The 21,716-nt window shown below is 39.7% G+C and overlaps 2 protein-coding genes across 13 annotated transcripts in view; both read right to left on the bottom strand.

Annotated features, from left to right (window-relative positions):
- Positions 1-8,657, bottom strand: part of cdk5rap2 (CDK5 regulatory subunit associated protein 2) — a 31,210-nt gene extending 22,553 nt beyond the window's left edge. For 9 of the 12 annotated variants that reach the window (XM_056403060.1, XM_056403068.1, XM_056403061.1 and 6 more), the window contains exons 1-9: positions 8,492-8,657; positions 5,257-5,312; positions 3,801-3,862; positions 2,932-3,042; positions 2,352-2,428; positions 2,070-2,193; positions 1,758-1,930; positions 1,513-1,660; positions 1,242-1,295 (exon numbers count right to left, since the gene is read on the bottom strand). In XM_056403060.1, the coding sequence (XP_056259035.1) occupies positions 1,242-1,295; positions 1,513-1,660; positions 1,758-1,930; positions 2,070-2,193; positions 2,352-2,428; positions 2,932-3,042; positions 3,801-3,862; positions 5,257-5,312; positions 8,492-8,544 (858 nt within the window). In that variant the 5' untranslated portion in view covers positions 8,545-8,657. Of the gene's footprint in view, positions 1-1,241; positions 1,296-1,512; positions 1,661-1,757; positions 1,931-2,069; positions 2,194-2,351; positions 2,429-2,931; positions 3,043-3,800; positions 3,863-5,256; positions 5,313-5,403; positions 6,145-7,494; positions 7,636-8,491 lie in introns of those variants that run through there. The other 3 variants (XM_056403064.1, XM_056403066.1, XM_056403067.1) reach the window with 3 other exon arrangements.
- Positions 8,658-10,828: 2,171 nt separating this feature from the next.
- col27a1a (collagen, type XXVII, alpha 1a) overlaps positions 10,829-21,716 on the bottom strand; it is a 69,558-nt gene continuing 58,670 nt past the window's right edge. The window contains exons 33-61 of the mRNA XM_056404076.1: positions 21,087-21,140; positions 20,483-20,536; positions 20,316-20,369; positions 20,160-20,213; positions 19,919-20,026; positions 19,745-19,798; positions 19,522-19,629; positions 19,334-19,387; positions 19,176-19,229; positions 18,616-18,672; positions 18,454-18,507; positions 18,318-18,371; positions 18,142-18,195; positions 17,557-17,610; positions 17,206-17,313; positions 16,915-17,022; positions 16,606-16,713; positions 16,404-16,457; positions 15,226-15,288; positions 15,088-15,141; positions 14,966-15,001; positions 14,813-14,830; positions 14,661-14,696; positions 14,530-14,556; positions 14,342-14,392; positions 14,081-14,249; positions 13,878-13,987; positions 13,547-13,765; positions 10,829-13,408 (exon numbers count right to left, since the gene is read on the bottom strand). Coding sequence (XP_056260051.1) covers positions 13,262-13,408; positions 13,547-13,765; positions 13,878-13,987; positions 14,081-14,249; positions 14,342-14,392; positions 14,530-14,556; positions 14,661-14,696; positions 14,813-14,830; positions 14,966-15,001; positions 15,088-15,141; positions 15,226-15,288; positions 16,404-16,457; positions 16,606-16,713; positions 16,915-17,022; positions 17,206-17,313; positions 17,557-17,610; positions 18,142-18,195; positions 18,318-18,371; positions 18,454-18,507; positions 18,616-18,672; positions 19,176-19,229; positions 19,334-19,387; positions 19,522-19,629; positions 19,745-19,798; positions 19,919-20,026; positions 20,160-20,213; positions 20,316-20,369; positions 20,483-20,536; positions 21,087-21,140 — 2,175 coding nt within the window. The 3' untranslated portion in view covers positions 10,829-13,261. The remainder of the gene's footprint in view (positions 13,409-13,546; positions 13,766-13,877; positions 13,988-14,080; positions 14,250-14,341; positions 14,393-14,529; positions 14,557-14,660; positions 14,697-14,812; positions 14,831-14,965; positions 15,002-15,087; positions 15,142-15,225; positions 15,289-16,403; positions 16,458-16,605; positions 16,714-16,914; positions 17,023-17,205; positions 17,314-17,556; positions 17,611-18,141; positions 18,196-18,317; positions 18,372-18,453; positions 18,508-18,615; positions 18,673-19,175; positions 19,230-19,333; positions 19,388-19,521; positions 19,630-19,744; positions 19,799-19,918; positions 20,027-20,159; positions 20,214-20,315; positions 20,370-20,482; positions 20,537-21,086; positions 21,141-21,716) is intronic.

The following is a 21,716-nucleotide window of genomic DNA, read 5'->3' as shown; positions in this document are numbered from 1 at the left end:
CAGGTAGACACATTTTCCCTGTCTTCAAAATCCTTTGCACTACATGCAGTACATTCTTTTGTTTACTCAAATTTGACAAAAATTAATAAATGGCACTGTTTTGTTTTGTTTAACAAAGAAGGGTGGCCATAAATAACTCTCAGAGGAACTGCCTCCAGACAGCATGGTAATCCAGTCTTAACACCGTGACCTGAGTCCAGACGGCAAGGCCTGACAAAGAACCATGGATGGACACTGCCCAACTAACAGCTTTCTACCCTGAACATTAGTAAAGCAGTACTTTCACCAACAGCCTGCATAATGCTTTGATGACCACTTTCAAAGTGCACTGAAAATGCCCATTGTGTCTCTACATAATGGGCATTTCTAAAACTTTATCTAAAGTAACAAACTAGGTTATTTAGACATTTAACTACCATCCATCAAACACTGAAATACATCATATCAGCCCAATCCAAACAGTTTGCATTTAATGTTAAGAATATGTCATAACATTCAGCCTCCAGACACAGAATCTAAAACCATATAACTGATATAAAGACTATAAAGACAGGGATAGAAGAATGACTTAAAAAGACTCCATTGCAGGTTTACTAAGCTGTTATTTACAGGATTATGGGATATTGGGAGATTACTCTTTACATTACAAACATCAGTCTAATGTCAGGCAAAACAAGTGATCATCAAGGAGCACCAACAGAGACAATTCTGACTGCTCCAAACTCCGTTCTTTCCCTAATAGTAATAATGTTGTAAGCTTCCTGTTGTGAAACCAACATTTGACATTTCATTAAAGCCCCAAGGTTACCACAGGTAGGTGAAAGCACCCTGTCTCCTTACCGAAGCATGGAACAAAAATAAAACTGTCAACAGAAAAACCCAGACGATCCTCTGAAGTCGACAGCGTCTACTCTGGCACAGCACAGAACATAACCTATGGTCATCTGATGGTCTTTGAATGTTTGGGTTTGAAAGACATTTTTGCACATCTGAATGAGTTAGCTTTTGTTTGAGGCAAGAATGATATAACAATAAATGACATAAAAAGTCTCCCAATGGGAATGACTAAAACAGCCAAAAGATCTTAAAAATAAAAAAAGGAAAAAAGAAATTCGACATTTGGAAAGAAGCCAAAAGAAACAGAGTCTAAATGGTCAGCCAGAAGTCAGGGTCACTGTGCATTAATAATTTTATGGGATAACATGCACATTTACAGAGTAAAAAATCCAAATAACACCAACCTGATGGTCGGGTTGCCTTTTGTCCTTCTCGATATGTAGCTCGTCCCTCAGTGCCTAAAGGGTGACAGTCAAAGGTCACTCTGATGTCTTTTCATATTTCAAGTAGTGCTGAATTTAGCGACTGGAATTAAAGTGGTAATAAAATATATTTTTCTGAATATGCTGTATATACTCTTAAAACAAGGCAACCAATGAATGAAAATAATTTGGTGAGTTTTGTCATAATTACAGAGGGAAGTTCCAAATCCTTATCAAGATATGAAAGTCGTACCTCAAGTTCCTGATCTTTCTCGGCAATGAGATCAGACAGCTGTTTAACACAGTCAGCTGACGGTGCATCAGTCTGTTGGTCTGCACTTTTATTCTGATGGATCAAAGCTTCATGGTTCTTTAACGTGATCTTGAGCTGCTCTATAATACTGGTGTGAGCAAAGAAAAATATTGGAAACCCTTAGTTCTTCATACAATAAAAAAGCAATGAATGAATGTGTCTGTGCTCATCTCTTGTGTTCCTACTTGTCTTTCTCCTGCAGGGCCTGCTGCAGGTCCTGCACTGGGACTGGGACAGGGGTGAAGGTGCTTGGTGGACCCATGGCTTGGAGCTGTTTCTCCATGTTAATGTTCTTACGCTTTTCCTGCTCAGCAATGGCTGCCATCTTCACGACCTCTTCCTCTGCTGTTCGCAAAGACTGACAAGAGGCAAAAACACCAAGTGAGAATCTGCTCCAGCAATTACCACCAGTGGTGACTGTTATGAGTGTCCTACCTTGGATAACTTTTTAATGTACTGCATACTGGTCAAGAGACTGAAATTATTTTCTGACTCACCTGTTCCAGGTCAGCTATCCTCTTGTTAAATGCGTCTCTAAGTGCATCCATCTCTCTCTGAGCTTGATCTCTCACACGCTGGGGTTCTCCTGATTCACGACCAGCCAGACTCTCCAATGCTTTCCTAAAAAAACCATTAAAAGGGAGATTAGGTTAGTGTGGACATACATTTTCAGCACTAGGATTCCACGACATCTACCTGCCACCTGAAACGACAGCAAAGGTGAACCTAGCCGACATTGTACACATACACAGTAGGATTGTATAGGGAACAATACTTACGATGCAGACACAAGTAGCTCCTGTTTCTCTGCCAGTTCCCTCTTCATAGACTCCAACTCCACTTTCAGCTCAATATTCTATAAAACAGAAAACATTCAGTCCATTATAGCACAGGTCCGACATCTGGAGGCATCACAAAATCACTGGCACAAACGGTGAAAAGATATTACAGAGATTTTTGAGGTGCATTGTTAATTAATATGACCAATTTAATAAAGCTCAAGGTTTATCTTGGAGTGTGTACATAAAGATAACATTCTTACATGACACTTCACTTCTCAAATTCACTGGGAAAAAAAAGAAGATAAGAAACACAAGTGGCCCTAATGAGATTCCAATGGGCTTACATCTCACTCCAAAACAGCAACAATGAAAAGGCAGACGGCTGTTCTAAGATCATAAAAGTGGGATTTTAGTTGAACAAAACCCAGCTGTTGTTGTGGCTGAAGTTGTGATCTCATTTAGTCCCAGTAGGAAACGCTGAGTCACATGCAACATGAGGCACTGAGGGGCAACATATGTGCATGACAAAGACATAGAGGCTAAGGCACATTTTTGCATATTAAAGTAAATACAACACCGTTTTGAATATGTCCTCAGTGGAGTCGTCACATTTCTGCTGGATGCGCTCCTCCATGAAGTAAATGCGCAGCTTCAGGTTGAAATTCTCTTTCTTCAGAGCTGTGATTTGCTGCAGATTAAAGTAAGAAAATGCATTTTAATATACAGCAGGAAAATAACTGGACATTTTTATTGAAAAAGTTGAATTAAAAAATTTTAGTCTCTGTCTAGTCCCAAATTAAATTGGAATTTCCTTTACTTGTGTCCAATGATAAGAAAACAAGGCTAAGTCAAATAAATGTGGGTCAAAGAATAACAGCAGTCCAGCACATTATCTGGGGGAGAAACCAGGAGGACATGTTTACATGGCAGAAAATGACCATGTGTATGGTTATTGTTAAAATGAAGGGAGTCCTTCTTGCCTGTATGTGTGTTTGGGTGCGTATGTGTGTGAAGTAGACTGTGCATCATTGTGCTTCAGGCTCAGAACAGCATACATCTGGTAATGGGGGTTGGGGTTGACTGTCAAAGGGAGGAGGTAGAAGTTTAGACCCCTCCGTAAACCTCTAATCGTGCAGCCAGCACAAGCCAAAAATCTGAGCATGCATTCCACTCAAATGCTGAAATATAGGCTTCAGCCTACCTCAATCCTCCTCCTACAAACGCTCTTCATCACTAAATCTCCATAAATGGTCAGCATGGCTTGGTTTTAGTCAGACCGAGGATCAGGTTTAATAAATCCTAATAACCTGTTTGTAGTGGTGGGGTAAAGCTGACCGCATAACCTCATACTTACAAGCTCAGTCACATTAACTCATAAAATGCAACGAGAAGCCTATACCAACAAGTTATATATAAAATATAACCTTGATGATACAAATCACTCACATTCTCATAGTCCTTCATGGTGAGAGCTTTGATAGGGGACATCTTGTCAGGAAAGGTTGGAGCTGTAAAACAACAAAGTATTAGATATTTACTCATTTGAGTTACATCTGCTGAACAATAGAGTCTCTATGACATGAAGAACCTTCTCTGCTTACAAGAACAACTCATACTCTCAGCTCTCTTCAGTCTGTTTATCTAAGAGAGATGAATAAAAAGAGAAAGTAGTCTTGTTTTTCAATGCAGAGACATCAGAGGTGAGACCGTTCCTTGAGAACTGCCCTGTTCAGACCGGCTGAAAGCAGCACACAGCTGATCATGTAACACTTGTCAACAACACATTTCACAACACTAACTCCTGATTCATAGTTTGATGGCCTAACAGGAAAAGCTCCATCAATGCTCACACTTGCAGTACCAGTTGAGTGTTGATGTACATTTTATTTCCAAATTAGAGATGTCAATGTTGCAGAACAGTGCATGCTAATAAACATAAATCCAGACCTCACTTTAAAATACCCTCTTTTAAATTACTCTCTTAATTCCTGGATCTAGTATAACTGATAGTGCTGACAGAACTACTGAGGCCACCATTGAGGAGAAGCTAAGAGTAAGCACAAGTGGAAGATGGGTAGCTAGCTAGACAGCAGAAGGAGCAGGAGATGCTGCCTGCTGACATGGATGGAAATATGACCATGGGGTTACAGTAGATTCAAATTCTATGATAATTCTGTATTTTCTGCTTGGGGCTTCATTTGGGTATTTAGGGTTCAGCTACAGTACATTACCTCAAACCCAGTTTGGCATTTGAAAATTGTAATTTCTTGTTACTGATTGGCCGTAAACCAATACTGTTATATTAAGTCAATTTATTAGTCTAGTTCTAATCATTTTATAGTCAAATTTATTGTTATAAATGTTCTGTTTTTGGCTACACAACATATTGAATAGCTGATGGATCAAGGTACTTGATGACATTGATCTAAAAGCCATGAAAATTCAATATCGCTATATAGCAATCCTGCAATATTGACTACACAACAGCTGCATAAATACACATACATACCAGGCTGAAAACAATGTTACTTTTTAGCTGAAAGATCCAATCATAATACTGCAGTTGTCAGTGTTTGCCTTGATGTCACTATGCGTTTATCCACACAGCTGACTTGACAGAAAGCCACAGATGCTGACCTATATCTATAAATTAGTTGCTTACTGTCTTGTGTGTATTGGTCCAACCCTGAGTATATGTAGGCACACAACAAGAGCATGAGAGTGAACTAGAAATAGGATTAGCTAATTAAGATCATCCAGCAATCCCTCATCACAGCTTTGGAGACACAACTGGGGGAGGAAACAGCAACGATTCAGCAGCAGTATTAATTAATACACAGGGGAGTGTCACACCTGAGCAAGAGAAAGAACAGTGAGAGAACAATAGAAAGTCTTTCTGTACCTGTCATGCTGTCTGTAGAATATTCTCCAGCATCTATGGAGTCTGGCAGTCTGCAGCTGGAGACAAAATCATGTTGTTAGTGATACAGCCTAATCAATAACCATGAATATTTAGAAAAGGGATCATCAGTTCATTGTACACACATACATTGATTGTTATGGTTTTTGAAAAACACCAATGCGAGGTCTTTATGCATTACTCACGCTGGCCAGTTCCACTAAGCCCTAAGGACGCTCCAAAAATAGCTTAAGAATGACTCTCTGCTTCATTTACATCCACTCTGGCAGAGCCTCTTCTCAGTGTGTGTATATATGTGTGTGTGTGAGTGTGAGACCATGTGCCAGTGGCAGCCTAACTCTCATGTTCAGACAGAGGAGGAGAGAAAAACAGACAAACCAGTGGACGGAGAAGGCTTTCATTGGTAGACAAGTAGACTACTGTGGCTCTGATCAGCTAAGCATCACACAGTGATGGGACAGTGGCGTCACTCACAGACACAGTACAATGCACCAAACATCAGCAACACACATCTGGATCACAATGACACTAAAGGAAGAAGGGCTGCACTGACACAACAGAAAAGCACCACTTGCACATGTGGTAATGCCAGTTATCAAAAATGAGAACAAATCTCTTCTAGCAAATCTGTTTTAAGAGGGAAATTACTGGCACAAACAAAAAACATGAACCAGTTGAGCTCATGTTCCTCGACCTCAACCTTTGTGTCTAATAATATGATGTCCTGCATTGAATAACTTCCTCCCATTCCTCCCCTGGCAGTGGAAGCACAGTGGCTCTGCTGCTTGTCTAGTATATTTTCAGCACAGATCTACAGGTCCATATCTCTCTCTTTTTTATTTGCCTACAAATTGATATGTTGGATTTTTTTTTTATATAGAACTTGTTCTATATGTAAAATGTCATTACTATAAATGATACAATAACATTGAGGATATCTGCACAAATTACCTCTTAGTAAAACAGGACTTAATTATCATTTCAGAGTTGTTTAAAACTGCAACAGTTACATTGCTATTTGGTGTTTCTATTGAAAATTTGATGAGTCAGACAAATATGATTCTTGATCCATTTTTTTTTCCAAATTCAATCCTTTTCCCAGCTTTTTGTGACTCTGGGAACTCTGGAAACATCCCTGCTAGATTTACACTTTATTTATAGCTTCCATGGTGTCAGACTGCAAAAGTAAACCATATTGACTCAGTTCTTCTCCATCTCCGTTTTGCTTTAACACCCAGCACACTATAAAGTTGACCACCATGAACCAACATGTCACATTGGAGAAAAGGAGGTACAACACCAACTGAAATTATTTTGCCACCTTGCACTTGTATTCAGGCTTTTTGATGCTTATCAACACTTTAAAAATGATTTCATGTAAAAATGAGTCAACATTCCTTGTTATACAAGGTGAAACAATAAAACATGGAGAATATGAGCAGCAAGAGCATAATAATGCTCCACAAAACTCTGAGGGTCAGTGAAAACGTGTTGATAATTCTTGCATCACTTAGGTTTCACATGCCAACCAACTCCTTCCTGTGTTAATGGAAAGGAAGCACTCTAAAACAACCAGCCAGACTCTCCAAAGTCATGATAAGAGTAAAAACACTAAACCTAAACATGTGGAACAACTTCCATAGCAACTGTCCCAAATGAAACGCCCTAATAAAAAACTGATGATATTAAAACACATCTCTGTCTGTGTCGTAGATGAAGTCAGTGCTGCAGCTCTAGTAACCCCTCCAGCACACAGTGGAAACAATGCAAGAGCCTGTAAACAGTGACTTCCTCTTTTTTCTCACTTTTTTCAGCTGCTAGTGACAAACACGAAAGTAGCTCACAACAATATCACTACAGTAATTAATGAAAACAACAATATGTGAAGCGACTCACAGTACTCAAACTGCCATATTTTTGAAACTAAAAGAGTAAAGTGAATCAGGTTTCAGAATTACCGAATAAGTAATTTACACCACACATATCAGCTAACATCTTCGATTACTGAGGCACGCTAACCACCTGGATGACTGCGTTTACACAACACAGCTGGGCTAGGAGATTTAAAAGGAGACTAACCAAGGACGCTACAAACTTAAACGCGGAGATTGTATATAACTAGTTTTTCAGTGAAGCAGAAAGAGCTATAGACTAGCTATATTCAGCAGGCACTATCCACCAACAGCACTATAGAGCAGAGCTAATGCACGGTTCACCTACCACATTCACACTCTTCTCTCGTGTCACGGAGAGGACGCGGGAAAGAACAAAACAAAAAAAATATGACATGTTAACTCCACATTTTGTGTAAAGAGTGCGGGGAGACGTTGCTGCTGCTGTCTGAACCCCGCTGTAAACTGGCTCTGATTATTTCCGCTTTCTTTCACTCTCTGTTTGACAGGTCAACAAGGCGACCTACCAAAGCGGTAATATCACAGCAACATCCAATGAGCTGAATATGATTTATAACGGTAATAACAAGTGGAAGTGTGTGCATGACAGGCGTCATGTACCAATGTTGCCACAGCACTCCTTTGTGTGAAGGAGGGGGTCATTTTGCTTTTAGTCCCCAGATCTTTTCTTAATTCAGTCTCCGTTTTTTGACAAAGTGAAACTTGCATCACACAACGACGTTATTTCCAGGTAGAAATGTTCGCTGGATTTGATAACGTATTTCTTAAATAAAAGAAACATTTTGTGTTTGAAAGAACATGATTTCCATATAGTCAGTGAAATATCTTACTGCAGACACAAAATGAACCTGAAGAAGACGGTTACTAACTTATTGGCAGCTCACTAGTGGTTGGCTAGGCCAACTTATTTGGTTTTTTCCAGAACAAATAACGAAACCAACACCACAGATAGCCAATGCAACACAATGTTAGATATAAAACTTATAATCCTCCAAATGTCAGATGACCTAACGTTACTCCCAAAAGAGAAATAAATAAAAGTAATTTCTTATTAAACTTAACGTTATAAAACTACACAATAAGCCATATGCAGCTAATTACTGGAGGTAAACCTAAAGTAACTTAATTCAGTAGCACTATATATGTAAGGCACAACAACTTGAGTGGTTCTGTGTTGTTCCAGTTATTAGCCAGGGCCCATGCAGCGGTAACTAGTCACTGCTCGGATTAGTGTGTTAGCTGTAATGTACAGCAACGGTACTACATGCTAGCGCTAGCTCGCTAGCTATCATTGGTCGTTTTACCTTCCGTTGATGTCAACGGGGAGCGTCACATCGTCCCCCACGACGGAATCCATATTAGCGGTTCACTTATTTTATGTTCTCGCCACAATAATATGACATTTTACGGACCAGACGGTGTGTAAAGTTAAAGCGGGACGGGATTCAAAATAGTCCAGGCTACCGCCATCATGATATGGTAAACGTCACCACTGTGCACGTTGGAAACTGTTGCTGCCTTCAGGCTGTGTAGGAAATGTTTGAACTTACTACTGAAATCATGTAGTAGGTACCTCATAAAAGAGGAATACAACAATGTAAATTCATAATAACACAGATTCTATGCTATGATTAGTTTAAGCTCCATGTCGATATTTGTTAAAAAAATAATGCTAAAATGTAAGATTATTGTTGACGTTGTGTAAATCACATCATTTTTCCAACAGCAAGAAAGGCATCGTAACACTGGGTGGATACTGGGACTAAGCGATTGGCCAAAACAAACACTTTGGGGAGGTTCATAAAGGATCAAAAATAAAGACGCTGTCGGGTGAAGAATTTGCCTTTGGTATCAAGCCAACTCTGACTACATACCTTATGGACGAAAGTTACGTATTTTTATTTACAGGGCCCAAAGATCCATATCATTTAGACCTATGAGGAATGTCATTTCAGAGTCATTCAGATTGTCACGAAACCGACCCAAAACTGGAAGTTTGGCATAAATAGCCAGCATAATTACTATTTACAGGAGAGAGACATAGATTTTAGGAAGTCTTTAAGATGGAGTGACTGAAACTTGAGACAGCTGACTTGTGTGTGTCTGTCTCTCATCGAAACGTTAAGAGTATGCTTCAATATAATGTGTATGTGTGTGGTGAGTAGGATGGTGGGCGTGTTGCATGGTGGGGGCGGCATAATTAACACTTGCACCAATGAATGGGTTATTTATAACATTTGGTAGACATGCAGGCTACAATAATGACTGTAGTTTGAGCATTTTATCACCCATTTAGCAAAGTTCAGAAAAGGCCAAAAAAATCCATCGCTTCCTTGGTATTGAGCTGGCTCACCTACACATGAAATCAATCCAGACAACAATAGCGCCATCATGTGGTGTAACTGTTAATTTCAGTGGGGCTAGAGAAAGTATTTTATTGTAGAGCATAAAAGTAGTGTGACGTTTCACCAGGGAAGTGAATTTTTAACGTTGCAGATGTTAATCATATTGTATGTGTTCTTCCCTCCCATTTGCAGCATGTCAGTTTCTGTATCTACCCAACACACACTCCCACACACAACACTGGTGTCTCAGGCAAACACATCATAATTAGTTTCCACGAAACACCCACCACTCCCTTCTCTCATACAACTGGCTCAACCAAGACTGGATTACCACCCGGACAATGCAGACAGCTGCTCATGTGGTCACTTCACATGTCACTTGATTTAGGTAATTTGATCAATTGCAAATTTGTATATTGTATTATATATTTTATAGCATTAAGTAATTTTGTGGCCCTGTTATGGAGAGGAGCCCTGTATCAAAATCTATCTCAAAGAGAATTATCATTATTGTTTTTTTTGTGTTTTTTTTTATCATCATAGAGGACATGTTCCTAATAAAGCTGTGGTTATTTAAGTATTTTTTATAACATCAGAGTAGTTGTTGCAAAGCACTTAATAGAAACTTGAATTCAAAACGGTACATATACATTGTAGACAGGGCAGTAGTTGCAGGGTCATTAGCGACTCAACAGCAAATTTTTTTGTCCCAGGGTCCCCTAATCTGGCCATGTGCTCAACACCTCCTCAATCCCTCACAAGGCAATCCTGCTCTTAACTCTATGCTCCTCTTCTGTTTTTGAGGCATACTGGGACACAGGTCTATGCTTCTGTTGTGACAGCTGTGAATCAAGTGGAGGAGGTGTTAATCTGTCAGCTTGTGGTAAAAAAGTTAAACCTGTCTATAGTCTCACTATCCAACAACAGTAAAATTACATGTTTATATAAAAGTGACAATATCATAGTTGTGTTGCAAAACCATCATCACAACTTATTGCATTTGGTATCCATTTAAAAGTATTTGCTAAAAGTGAAGAAAAACTTCAGACCAGTTTTTCATTGAGCAAGAATGTGAAATTATGTTCAGTGTAAGTGTCCGTTGTACCTTTAGAAATGTACTAGGATTGTAAATATTGAGAATTAGATCCTTGGATCTGTATTAATCTGCCTTCCGATGTTATGTCAAACTTGTGTAAGTGATAAAAATCCTTTATAAAATTATTTTATGCATCAAGTATTTGATTTGTTTGTAGGTATTTCAGCCATCTAAATAGTTGAAAAGTAATCATCCACATACAAATTGAAAGTATTTATTGAACAAATGGACACTGAACAATGAATAAAAAGTAAACAGATAAAGGATGTAGGCACCAGATATGGTCTTGTTTAGAGTTTGATGACTGTTGTATTTGGCTGATAATTCCAAAGATGTTTTTAATTATAAATGCAATAGAAAATCTTTGCTCCAAGTGATGTGTAAAAATGTGAGGTATTCTTATCTCGTTTTAATGTCTACAACAGATTTACAAAAAAGAAGAAACAATTTTCACATATTTGCATAATTCCTTAAAACACAAGTTATAGTATAGCACAGAGTCCTGGTACAGTACATGGCTGATTATCATAGAGGAAAAACAACATAAAGCAAAATAACAAAATTAAAAAAATAAAAGATAATTAACATTGCAATAAATTTGTTCTCTGGAGCCCCAAATTTACACATAAAAAATCTATAAACTCCAAGACCAGTTGGGCAAACTGATATATAAAGATGTCAGAAAGAGTAGTATTGCTTCAACCAACAGAAATTTGCTCAGTTGGCAACCACGTTAACAACATTAAATAACATTAAATTAGCAAGAGGGGATCCACTGTATACAGCAAGGTTTGCACAATTATACACACTTGTGTCCAGCTACAACAAGAAACTTTTATTTAATCAAAACTATCTCCACTAGTTGTGTTTCTAAAAATATTACATACAGCTGTGGGGGGGTGGGGGGGGGTGGCTTTGTACAGAGAATAAGAACTTTATTCTTTAAAAATACTTCAAACCCTGTGATTTATATTGGATATAAAAGGAGAATCTGTTTTTAGTTTTTATAGCTATCTCTAAAATATTTTCCCTCAGAAGAAGCATTTCTTGTAATTGCAGCATTGAAAAAAAAAAACAAAAAAAAAAACAGTTTTGAATAAACAACAGATGGGTGACTATTAGGGAACTATGTAGTTTTGGATGGGATATTACCATTATAGTGCATTATGGAAGCTATGGCAATATATTATATGGACTTTTTTTTATTAATCTAAGCAAGCATGCACAAAAAACATCAGAATATTTTAGCAAAGTGGTGTAATTACAGCACTATGGTTAGCACCTTAGATAATTTACTTAGCACCATGCATTAGAGAGAGGGTGGGGTTAAAGATAGGGGTTTTATTTCGATTCCTGGACCCACTCTTCTCTCTCCTGTGGCTCAGTCTCCTCTAAGGATTGCCTGTATCTATAGTCTGTCTTGTGTAAGTCAGTTAGAAGGAGAGACTCCTGGCCCCATGTGATGCTGAGTATATAATAACATCTACCCTCCTATTTTTTTTTTTTTTTTTTTAATATTTACGTAAGGAAATTATAAGCCTGATTTCACCCTCCACAGTTGCAGAGAAATTAATAAAACACTATTGAGAACTAGAGCTCCATGCTCTTGGACATATTTTTCCTCTGACCTTTAATCTCCACAACCACATATAATCTCCCTAATCATCAGTGGCATCCGGTTCAATAGTGTATGAATTAATTAGTATAGCAATTAATATTTAATGCACTGACTCTCTCCTTGTGGATGGTTTGTGTGCATTAGCTTGTGGCTTCAGATGTAACTTACTGCGAGCTGAGTGGATGCCACTGGTTTCTCCACATTTGGAAGGGAAACTGAAATCGCCCATTTGGAGCATTAGTGAATACAGATGTGATTTCTGCTCAATTTAAGCAAATGAGCCTGCCTCTGGAAAAACAAATTCACACGGGCAAGATTCACAAGGAGATGAGTACCAAAGGCAAATAAAATGGCACCCCTGAAAAATCCTTCCATATAAAGTTTAAAATATCAAATTATCTTCTTATTTTCTATTGCACTTGAAGATTATTTCTTTACATAAGATATACATGTATAAAAGTTAATAATAAGCATACTTATATATGTACATTTAACTGATCCCAATTACTTTAATTCTTCTCTTCTGACAGAATTGAATTCCTGGTATTTCCAAAAAAGTACACACAGTATACAGACTGTATACAGTTACAAAAATAAGTTACTATAATGTCCGCTGATTGACTTGGCCTTGGTCTCCCTTCACTCAGCAATGTTCCAGAGAGATTGTGTGGCATAGAGCCTTTTTTTTCCTCCAAGCAGGCGTACATGTGGAGATCCTTCTTGAAGAGCTTCAAGAAGCTTTTTGCCATATTGAGAAGCTATTAGTGCAAGAACTCCCCTGCTCCTCCTCAGCTCTTTTTGGTCCCCCCCAGCTTTCCGTGCTTCCTCCCTCTGTGTCTGCAGTCCAATGGGAGTTTGGCAGAGTGAAGCAGGATCTGTTTGGGGGAGGGAGGCTTGTTCTCTCTTGGGCAGTTTGGATTTGAGGAGACAGCTCCGATCTCCACGTCTGCATGAAGGTGTAATTCCAGGGGTGATGATCCATCCCTCCATGCTCAGAGAACTTACACTGCAGCCCTCACAGGAAGCACACAGGACCTACTTCTAGGTGGTAATGTGAGCCAGGAGTCGTGTTCGGGAGATTGTAGATGTCAACCACAGGGAGCAGGGTGGGGTCCAGGGAGTGGAACACAAAATGGGTCTGGTGCCAGCGACCATCTTTTATCTGAAACCCAGATAGACAATGCATTCATTAGTCTAAGGCAATATCATAATCTAGTTTCGTATGTTATGAAAGTCTGAGAGTCAATAATGATACAAACTAAAAGCCAACCAGATTTTGATGACAGAATCTTATTCCTACCCAGCAGGAGTCTTCTATGACTTCTGGCTCAAGGTCTCCTCCCACCTCAAACACCTCCCCACTCCACGCCTTGAATCTCACAGACCCTTGGGCAGCCGGCTGATCCTCAGCTGACCTCCACACCGAGATGTTCAGGCAGTGGATGATGATGTGCTGCACAGCCTCTGAGCTCAGCAGCTGCAGGAAGTTCATCTGGACACGACCGACACTGATTGTTGGCTGCTCAAACAGGCAGAGGAGACACTGGTTAACAAGTCTATTATGTGCTTGTGTGTATAATATTTACCTTGCAGGCTTTCTAACATCATTTGGGTTGTTGTGTTTTAAATACCTTGGATACTGTTATTGGTTTCAGACAAGTCTGTCCACCTCCAGTAAAGTTGCAGGAGACTTCTACTGTATCTGATGAACAGCCCAGGTTCGGGTCAATCCAATAAGTGCCTGAAAGATGCAAACACATTTGGGATAATTTGTATATCTAAACATAAAATGACTCTCCATCTTGTCTCCAACACAACACTCACACACCCTCACCATCGTTTAACCTCTGTTCACAGCTGTGCAGGTCCCTGCAGATGCGGGCTGGGTTGTCCCGAGTGCCCAGTGGGTTCTTCAGGCTCTGGATCAGGTTACTGAGGTAGTGGAGGGTCTTAAAGATCTCTGCGCCCTGGTCCAACATCGGCAGGTCCATCACTGGCCTATTCTGGAGGATGGACAAGAAAAAAGTCTGTACAGTTTTCAACAGATTAGAAGATGGAAGAATACAGAGAAATATTGACATCATATTCCACTAACCTCAGTCCTGAGGGAGGTGTGTGACTCCACAAACATGAGACCGTCTTCTTTCTGCAGCAAAATAACAAAATATTATAATCTTAAATTATATCATCAGTGCCATTTTACATTTCTGGATAACACAATATAGTATATTTTGACTACTGCTTATTGAATATAATGAAATCAGCAAAAATAACATGTCTTACAAATGATAGCGGGACACCCGGGGGACCCTAGAGGGCAAAAAAAGAATTATTCAGAAAATTAATCATGTAACTCAAAGATGACATTGTGTGTGTTTGACATTTGTTTAAACTCATAAAGGTGGAAAACCTACTGGAAGTCCAGGGGGTCCACGAGGTCCAGGAGATCCCTAATAAAAAAGAAAAACATACATGCTGGATGAGCTTATATATTGTCAATCAAGTGCCCACAGTAAAGTACAAATGATTTGTAACAACAGAAAAAGATAATGCTATGCAAACATACCCTTGGTCCTTGCAATCCCTGCAAGGAGAAAAAAAAAAAACATATTTTCAGCCAGGATATAGTCATTAAATATTCTTTCCACACAGTAGACAGTGTAAACAAAGTATATAAAACTGAAAAGCACAGATGTGGTAAGAGGTCAAGAAGACTCACAGTCTCTCCGCGATTACCCTTCTCTCCTCTAGGACCCTGTAAAGAGATGTGCACAATGAGTAATCTGAAGAGCAACAGCAGAGAGAAATGTCAAAACTTATGTTTATCTGTATAATACATACTGCGCTTCCATTGGGACCAATAATTCCCATAGGGCCAACTACTCCTCCTCTGCCCTGATGGAGAGAACAAGAGAAAAAGTATGAAACGGGGGTCTAAGTGCATTTCATCAATGTTTTTTCGATCACTAGTCTACTTACCATTGTGCCCTGCGGCCCCTTTGGTCCCCGTATGCCCTTTGGCCCAAAGTCACCTGGAGGCCCCTGAAATAAATATTTATACACACTTATCACACACCTGTTTAGAACTTTAATACCTCATGCCAGTTTTGTCTTTCTACACACTAACTCCTATCTCTAACTATATCTACAGCTCATTATGGAACATCTGACAGCACTAACTGTTTCCATGTTGAAGACAATGTTTCCAGCTGTCCTAACAAACATTGGCTTGGTTCTGTGACGTGATTTCAATTGAATACAATAGGTCTTCATTGTCACACAACCCAAGACACAGATGCAGGATGGATGCATGTGTCACATTATGACTATGTAAATCAAACTATAAAACCATTCTTAAAACTGGTGATTGTGGGGATTATAAGGAACAGATCGTGGGCAGGATGTGAGGAGAGATTTTGTTGGCTTGCTTCAAAGAGTGCTATTTGTAAATGGGATCTGGTGATGGGAGAGAAAAGCCTGTAATTTGGAAGGACTTGAGGACATTGTGCTGAAGCTGTCACATAGAGTAACTATCAATGTTTCCTCACTGGATAGTTATAGATAAGCTAATGTTAGTTTCTTTGATGTATGCGATATGTAGTTGACACAGACTTAACACATAGAATAGACACATGTGCAAACGTGTAATGTCACTGTCACTGATAAGCTCAGCTTAGCCAGGGACAGGTGTTGCAATGTATAGACTACACCTAAATCCCAAAACAAGTCATATTTGTTCTCTACTTAGAGACTAATCCACTATTTGGTAAGACTAAAGGTGGAAGTGGTAAAGCAACTGTTTAGAAATGAAATAACTGTTCCTGAGTTTAGTTATGCCCCAAACTGACAGCTGAAAGGTTTTTGTTGTATGTTTTTGTATCTGTCTACACGGTATATGTTTAACTGTTTACCCATGTGTGCACTCTTTCCTATCATCAATGTGTTTGTGAGTATGTGTGATTTACAGTGAGTGGACCATACTAATCACATTTGTGTGACCACAGTGAATGAGCTGATTTCTACTTCTTTAATGGTGAACAGGAAGGTGTTTCATGATACATATGAGCATTATATTTTAACAGTGACATGTATGTTTGGTTTTTGTTTTCGTGCACACACATTGTGGAAGATGTGCTGCTGTTTGGTGCTGAACATACCCTTGGTCCAAAAACTCCCAGAATTCCTGGAAAACCTGGTTCCCCTGTATCACCCTAGACAAGGATGTAGTCCAGAATCAAAACCACATAATTTTCAAAAAGAAACTTACATAATGTCATGAAATCTCGTCTTTCAAGATCGCATAGGTAAATCATCGCCTGGATTATATATGTTTAAGTGTGAGTATGCGTGGCTACTCACAGGTTGTCCTTTAGGTCCTTGGTCTCCCTGCGGCCCTGGCAGCCCCATTCCACCTCTAAAGCCTCTTTTCCCTAGAGGTCCATTCTGGCCTCGAAGACCCTGCTCACCCTGGATGGACGAATAAATGATCAAATGACTGAGTGAGGATCGCTCAAGGGCAGTTAAGTAAATATCTCTGCATTCATCGGATAATTAAAGCAGTCACAGTAATACATCACTCGCCTGGCAAGAAATTATATCTAAACTTAAAACTATTCTACTTTTTATATATCGTTAACCAGAATGTGCCATACAGTGTTCTACAATTACCTTTGGTCCAATGCCACCCTGATCTCCTGGGAGTCCTGGAACACCAGTTTTACCACGTGAGCCAGCTTTGCCAGGAAGACCAGCCTCCCCATCATCACCATGCTCTCCCTGGAGACATATTGAGAAAATAAGATGACAATGTCTGTTCATCACTTTGGTCCAGAGGACAGTATCCCAACATCTGCCATGAAATATCTTTAATACATTCCTGCTCTCCACAGGATGAGACCTTTTCACTTCAGACGCTCTTTAATGAACAACTGATTATTAAGATTTCTGTGTTTGTCTCACCGGCATGCCTTTAAAGCCATCCTTCCCTGGGACTCCATCCACTCCGGGCACACCCTCCTGCCCCTCTCGACCCACCACACCTCTGGGACCGGAAAGACCACCCCCTCCCTGAGGAGAAGAGAGGACTTATCAGAAATCTACATCGAGCCTCGACAGTGTATGTTCGTCTTTTTCATCTGTCTTTACTCAAGTAAATTTGCACAGAGAATTTTCCCCTGTCTGGGTTAATCTATATATGCGTCATTTCCAAGTATCTTTGTCATGGCTGAGAATTATAAAACATCTGCCTTTTGTATTGTAATACTGTAAGTCATTGAAGCAGGTGTAGATATCTGGAGAACTGTGACTTACCTCTGTTCCTCTGGTTCCTTTTTGTCCAGTCTGACCCTTTTTGCCTTTCTGACCCTTAATGAAGACAGAAAATAGGTTAGAGGTAAAATTGATTATTATTGTCCAGTATCGTTGGTTGTCAGTGCCAATAACCACCAGTAACACTTTAACAGGTGCAGAAATCTCTGGCTTTAAAAACCCACTTGCATGCTATTCAGTGAAGAAAGAAAATACTAGAAAATTACCATCATAGCATTTACAGCAGTTCTCAAGCCACAAATAACAAATGACACCACAGTGCTTCTGTTATCACATTACATCCAGAATTAATGACCTCGTCACTAGTTGGATGTTTCTCTTGGCTCTTTGCAGTATTGGCTAACTTTGTCACTTTGCCAGAAACCTGCTAGTCAAGTGATCATCTTTTCCCTGGGTTAATTACTCAGTACACATTCAACTTACTCAGGCTGAACAGTAGAAACAGCTGAGGGTTTGGACTGAAGCTAATGCAAAACAGATGATAAACAGGCCTGCATATCGAACTATGACTCTTCAAACATTCACAGAAGCACAATCACAAAACGTTTTTTATTTTGACTTCCTTACTTGATCTCCTTTGGCCCCTTTGTGTCCTTGTTGCCCGCGAGGTCCAGGATGTCCCTGAAATTAACAGTGATGTTAATGACAGCAAATAAAGACAACCTGTCTGAGCACGCCTGCTGGTTGTTTTTGTCGACTTAAGGACAGAACTGTGTATGGAAATCACAAATTCTGACACTCACAGGTTGTCCAGGAGCTCCAGGTCTGCCTCTCTCTCCATCCACACCAATTTGACCCTGAGAAAGAGTAACAGAATGTTGACTAGACTTCATAAACCCAAATACAAATTTTAATATTATCTGGAGTGATGTGACTTACTTTGTACCCCGGATCTCCTGATTCCCCTCTCTCTCCTCTGTCACCTGGAGGACCCTGATGAAACAAGAAATATATCAGTGAACTGCAAATTATTTGATTTCTCCAAACATATACCAGGCAAACAGCAGAAGGAGAGAGAAAAGTAAGTCGGGTGTGACTTACTATGTCACCTGGAGGACCAGGAGGACCCTCTACTTTCCCATCATCCCCCTGCTCGCCCTGCGGATGAAGATCAAAAGAATGGAAAATTTAGATGTTTTATATAAGACACACATCCCTAATGTGTCAATACACTGTTTCTTCCTGTTGGAACATCTCCTAAATTGTTACATATGCTTTCTATTAGATGGCTGATTATGATGTGTTATATATCAAAAACTCACAATCTCCCCTTGTGTGTAAAATAGGTTGACTCTGCATTTGTGTAAAATAATAGCTGTGACGTAATCACAGCAAGATTGTTGTTGTTGTCACTAAGGTATTGAGTAAACCAAAACAAGGTTGATCAGTATAAGCTGTCTACAGAGAAAGGTGCATTTTGGGATGCTTTTTTCATAAACATTTGCTGTTTCTGATCCACGTTCAGCTGGTTTGTGCTAAATCCAAACTGTATGAAGGGAGAGTCTCTGGCTTCTGCTAGAACAGACTTAGGATCTGACTTAAGGAGGAATAAGGAAGAATAATAAGAGAGCAGTATTACACATAAAGTGAATGAGGTGTACCTTTTCACCTTTTGGTCCTGGAGACCCCATGGGGCCCTGTGGTCCCTGATGGCCCTGCAAGAAATCGTTATGTGAAATGACTACAGCAAATGCAAATAGCCACAATAAGCTTGTTTAATGTTTAAAGTCCACACTTACTTATGATAAGGTCATCTTACCTCATAACCTGCAAGACCAGGTTCTCCCTGTTGACCCATTCGACCAGGAGCTCCCTAAAGAGAGCAAGTGTCTTCAGTCACACTATGTTTAATTTGAAACATTATATGGTGTTTTAACTTATCATGTGAAGTGCTTGTGATTTCAAAAGTGATTGATAAATATCTATATCATTACTGTTCCACTTTACCACGTGTCCAATAGTTCCTCTGGACCCCTTCGGCCCAACAAAACCCGGTGGTCCTGTCTTCCCCACTGGTCCAGTCTCCCCAAGGTGACCTTGATGACCTTTAGCACCCTAGATAAACGCACAGGATAAATTACAGAATAGTTGCATTTCTGTGTCAGTGTGTGTGAATATTTCTGGATATGGACCGAATAAACTTTCATCAGACATGATTTGACATTAATACCTTTGACCCTGGTTTGCCTCTTTCCCCAATTTTGCCAGGTTTCCCCTCTGGACCCTTCAGAAAGAAAACAAAAGAAACAGCAGAAGGAGAAATTTGAGAATCTCTGGAAGTCAGTCAGTATGTGTGTGGGTGTGTGTGTGTGTGTGGATTTTAGCAGAAAGACAGGTGACTTACTCTGACGCCATTGAGTCCAGGACTTCCAGGTGGGCCCTCCTTTCCCTTTAGTCCAATTTCACCTTTTTCTCCTTTGTCGCCCTCCTGACCCATGTCACCCTTTTCACCCTGAGAAAATACACATAAAACATGACTTTTTAATAGTCTATACCTAAAAGATCTAAAAAGAAGGTTAATGTTATTTTGTTGTCTGTATATCCTAATAATACCTCATTAAGGATATTTTGAAAAGACATCTCACCTTGGTTCCATCAGGACCAGCTGGACCAGCTTCTCCCTCTAGGCCTGGCTCTCCCTGTACACAGACAAACATTCATATATACACAAGTTAACAAAATGAACAGCTCCACATGTTAAGAATGCTTAATACTTAATAGTTTAATGCTGGTAAACGTACCCGTTGTCCTATCAGCCCCTGCTCTCCGATGTTCCCAGCAGCTCCAATGGCTCCCTGACAAACACAGACAGATATTCAACTTTGATGTAAAATTATATCTTGCAAAAAAAAAAAAAGAAAAAAGAAAAATCTATACAGATAAAAGCTGCAGCAATATCTAGTCTCACCTTCTCCCCGGGCTCGCCTGGCAGTCCTGGTTCCCCCACCTTGCCTGGAGGACCCTTATTAATAAGTAGAAATTGGAGAAAGGAAAATGTTGAATGATTTTGGACAACATTTAAGGGCTAATGACTCTTTGGCATTAGATATGAACAATATGTCAGGGGTTAGTTCCATTACGTACTGAGATGAGACTGGAGAGAGAGACAGAGAAAGAGGACACCTTTGTAATGTGGGTTAATTAGTTTAATTGGACAGATTACTTCAATCAGAGAGCATTATTCACTGGGGTAGGGTGAACAACAGATGTCACATATTTAATCATTTAGTCTTCACAATACCCTTTGTGTGTATGTGCGTGTGTATGTGTATGTGCGTGTGTGTGTATGTGCGCATGTGTGTGTATGTGCGTGTGTGTGTATGTGCGTGTGTAAGTGTGTGTGTGTATGTGCGTGTTTATGTGCGTGTGTATGTGCGTGTGTATGCGCGTGTGCGTGTGTATGTGCGTGTGTGTATGTGCGTGTGTGTGTGTGCGTGCGTGGAGGAACATTGTGTTCTTACAGAACATTTGCCTGAGCATGTGTGCGACTGTGTGTGTTTGCTAAGTCTCACCTTTTGACCTATTTCTCCCAACAGTCCCACAGTCCCTGGTGGCCCAGGTGGTCCCTATAGATGACAGCACAAACGTTTGAATGATTATAAAGATAAAAACCAACTTGGGATGTTTCACACGAACTAACATCAGATCTCATTTAATACATTTAATACAATAGCAGCTCTTTGGCTGATGTTGATTGTGGATGAGCCAACAGCAGATAAATCAGTAAACCATCTGTACACAGTGTGATGTTGAATGTAATGTGTCACTAATTATGCTCAAAAAACATTGATGCGCTGCCATGAATACTTATTAATATCAGCACATGTGAATGATGGTTGCTCCCCGGTTGACTTGCATCCAGTCCAAACAACAGTAATAATATAACAAAAGTCACCTGTGTGGTCTTTAATTCATACTGTGAAAGAAAGTAAACAACAGGGCTCGCAACTGAATTGTCTATCAGTGAAAGCAGCTGTCCAGCACCACAGATGAGACAATGGAGACTCAATGAGAGGGAAAATGATCACTTTAACAATAAAAGGGGATTCATACGGGGAAACTCCACTTTAATGAAATCTTTGTTTACTGGGAGCCACAATGTGGCCTTCCTAAAAGTCGTCAACCAACTGTTAACAAAACAC

The sequence above is a fragment of the Seriola aureovittata genome, chromosome 18 (genome assembly GCF_021018895.1).
Source record: "Seriola aureovittata isolate HTS-2021-v1 ecotype China chromosome 18, ASM2101889v1, whole genome shotgun sequence".
Taxonomy (NCBI): Eukaryota; Metazoa; Chordata; class Actinopteri; order Carangiformes; family Carangidae; genus Seriola; species Seriola aureovittata.
Note: the sequence above shows the minus strand (reverse complement) of the source record. Positions and strands in the feature narration are given on the sequence as shown.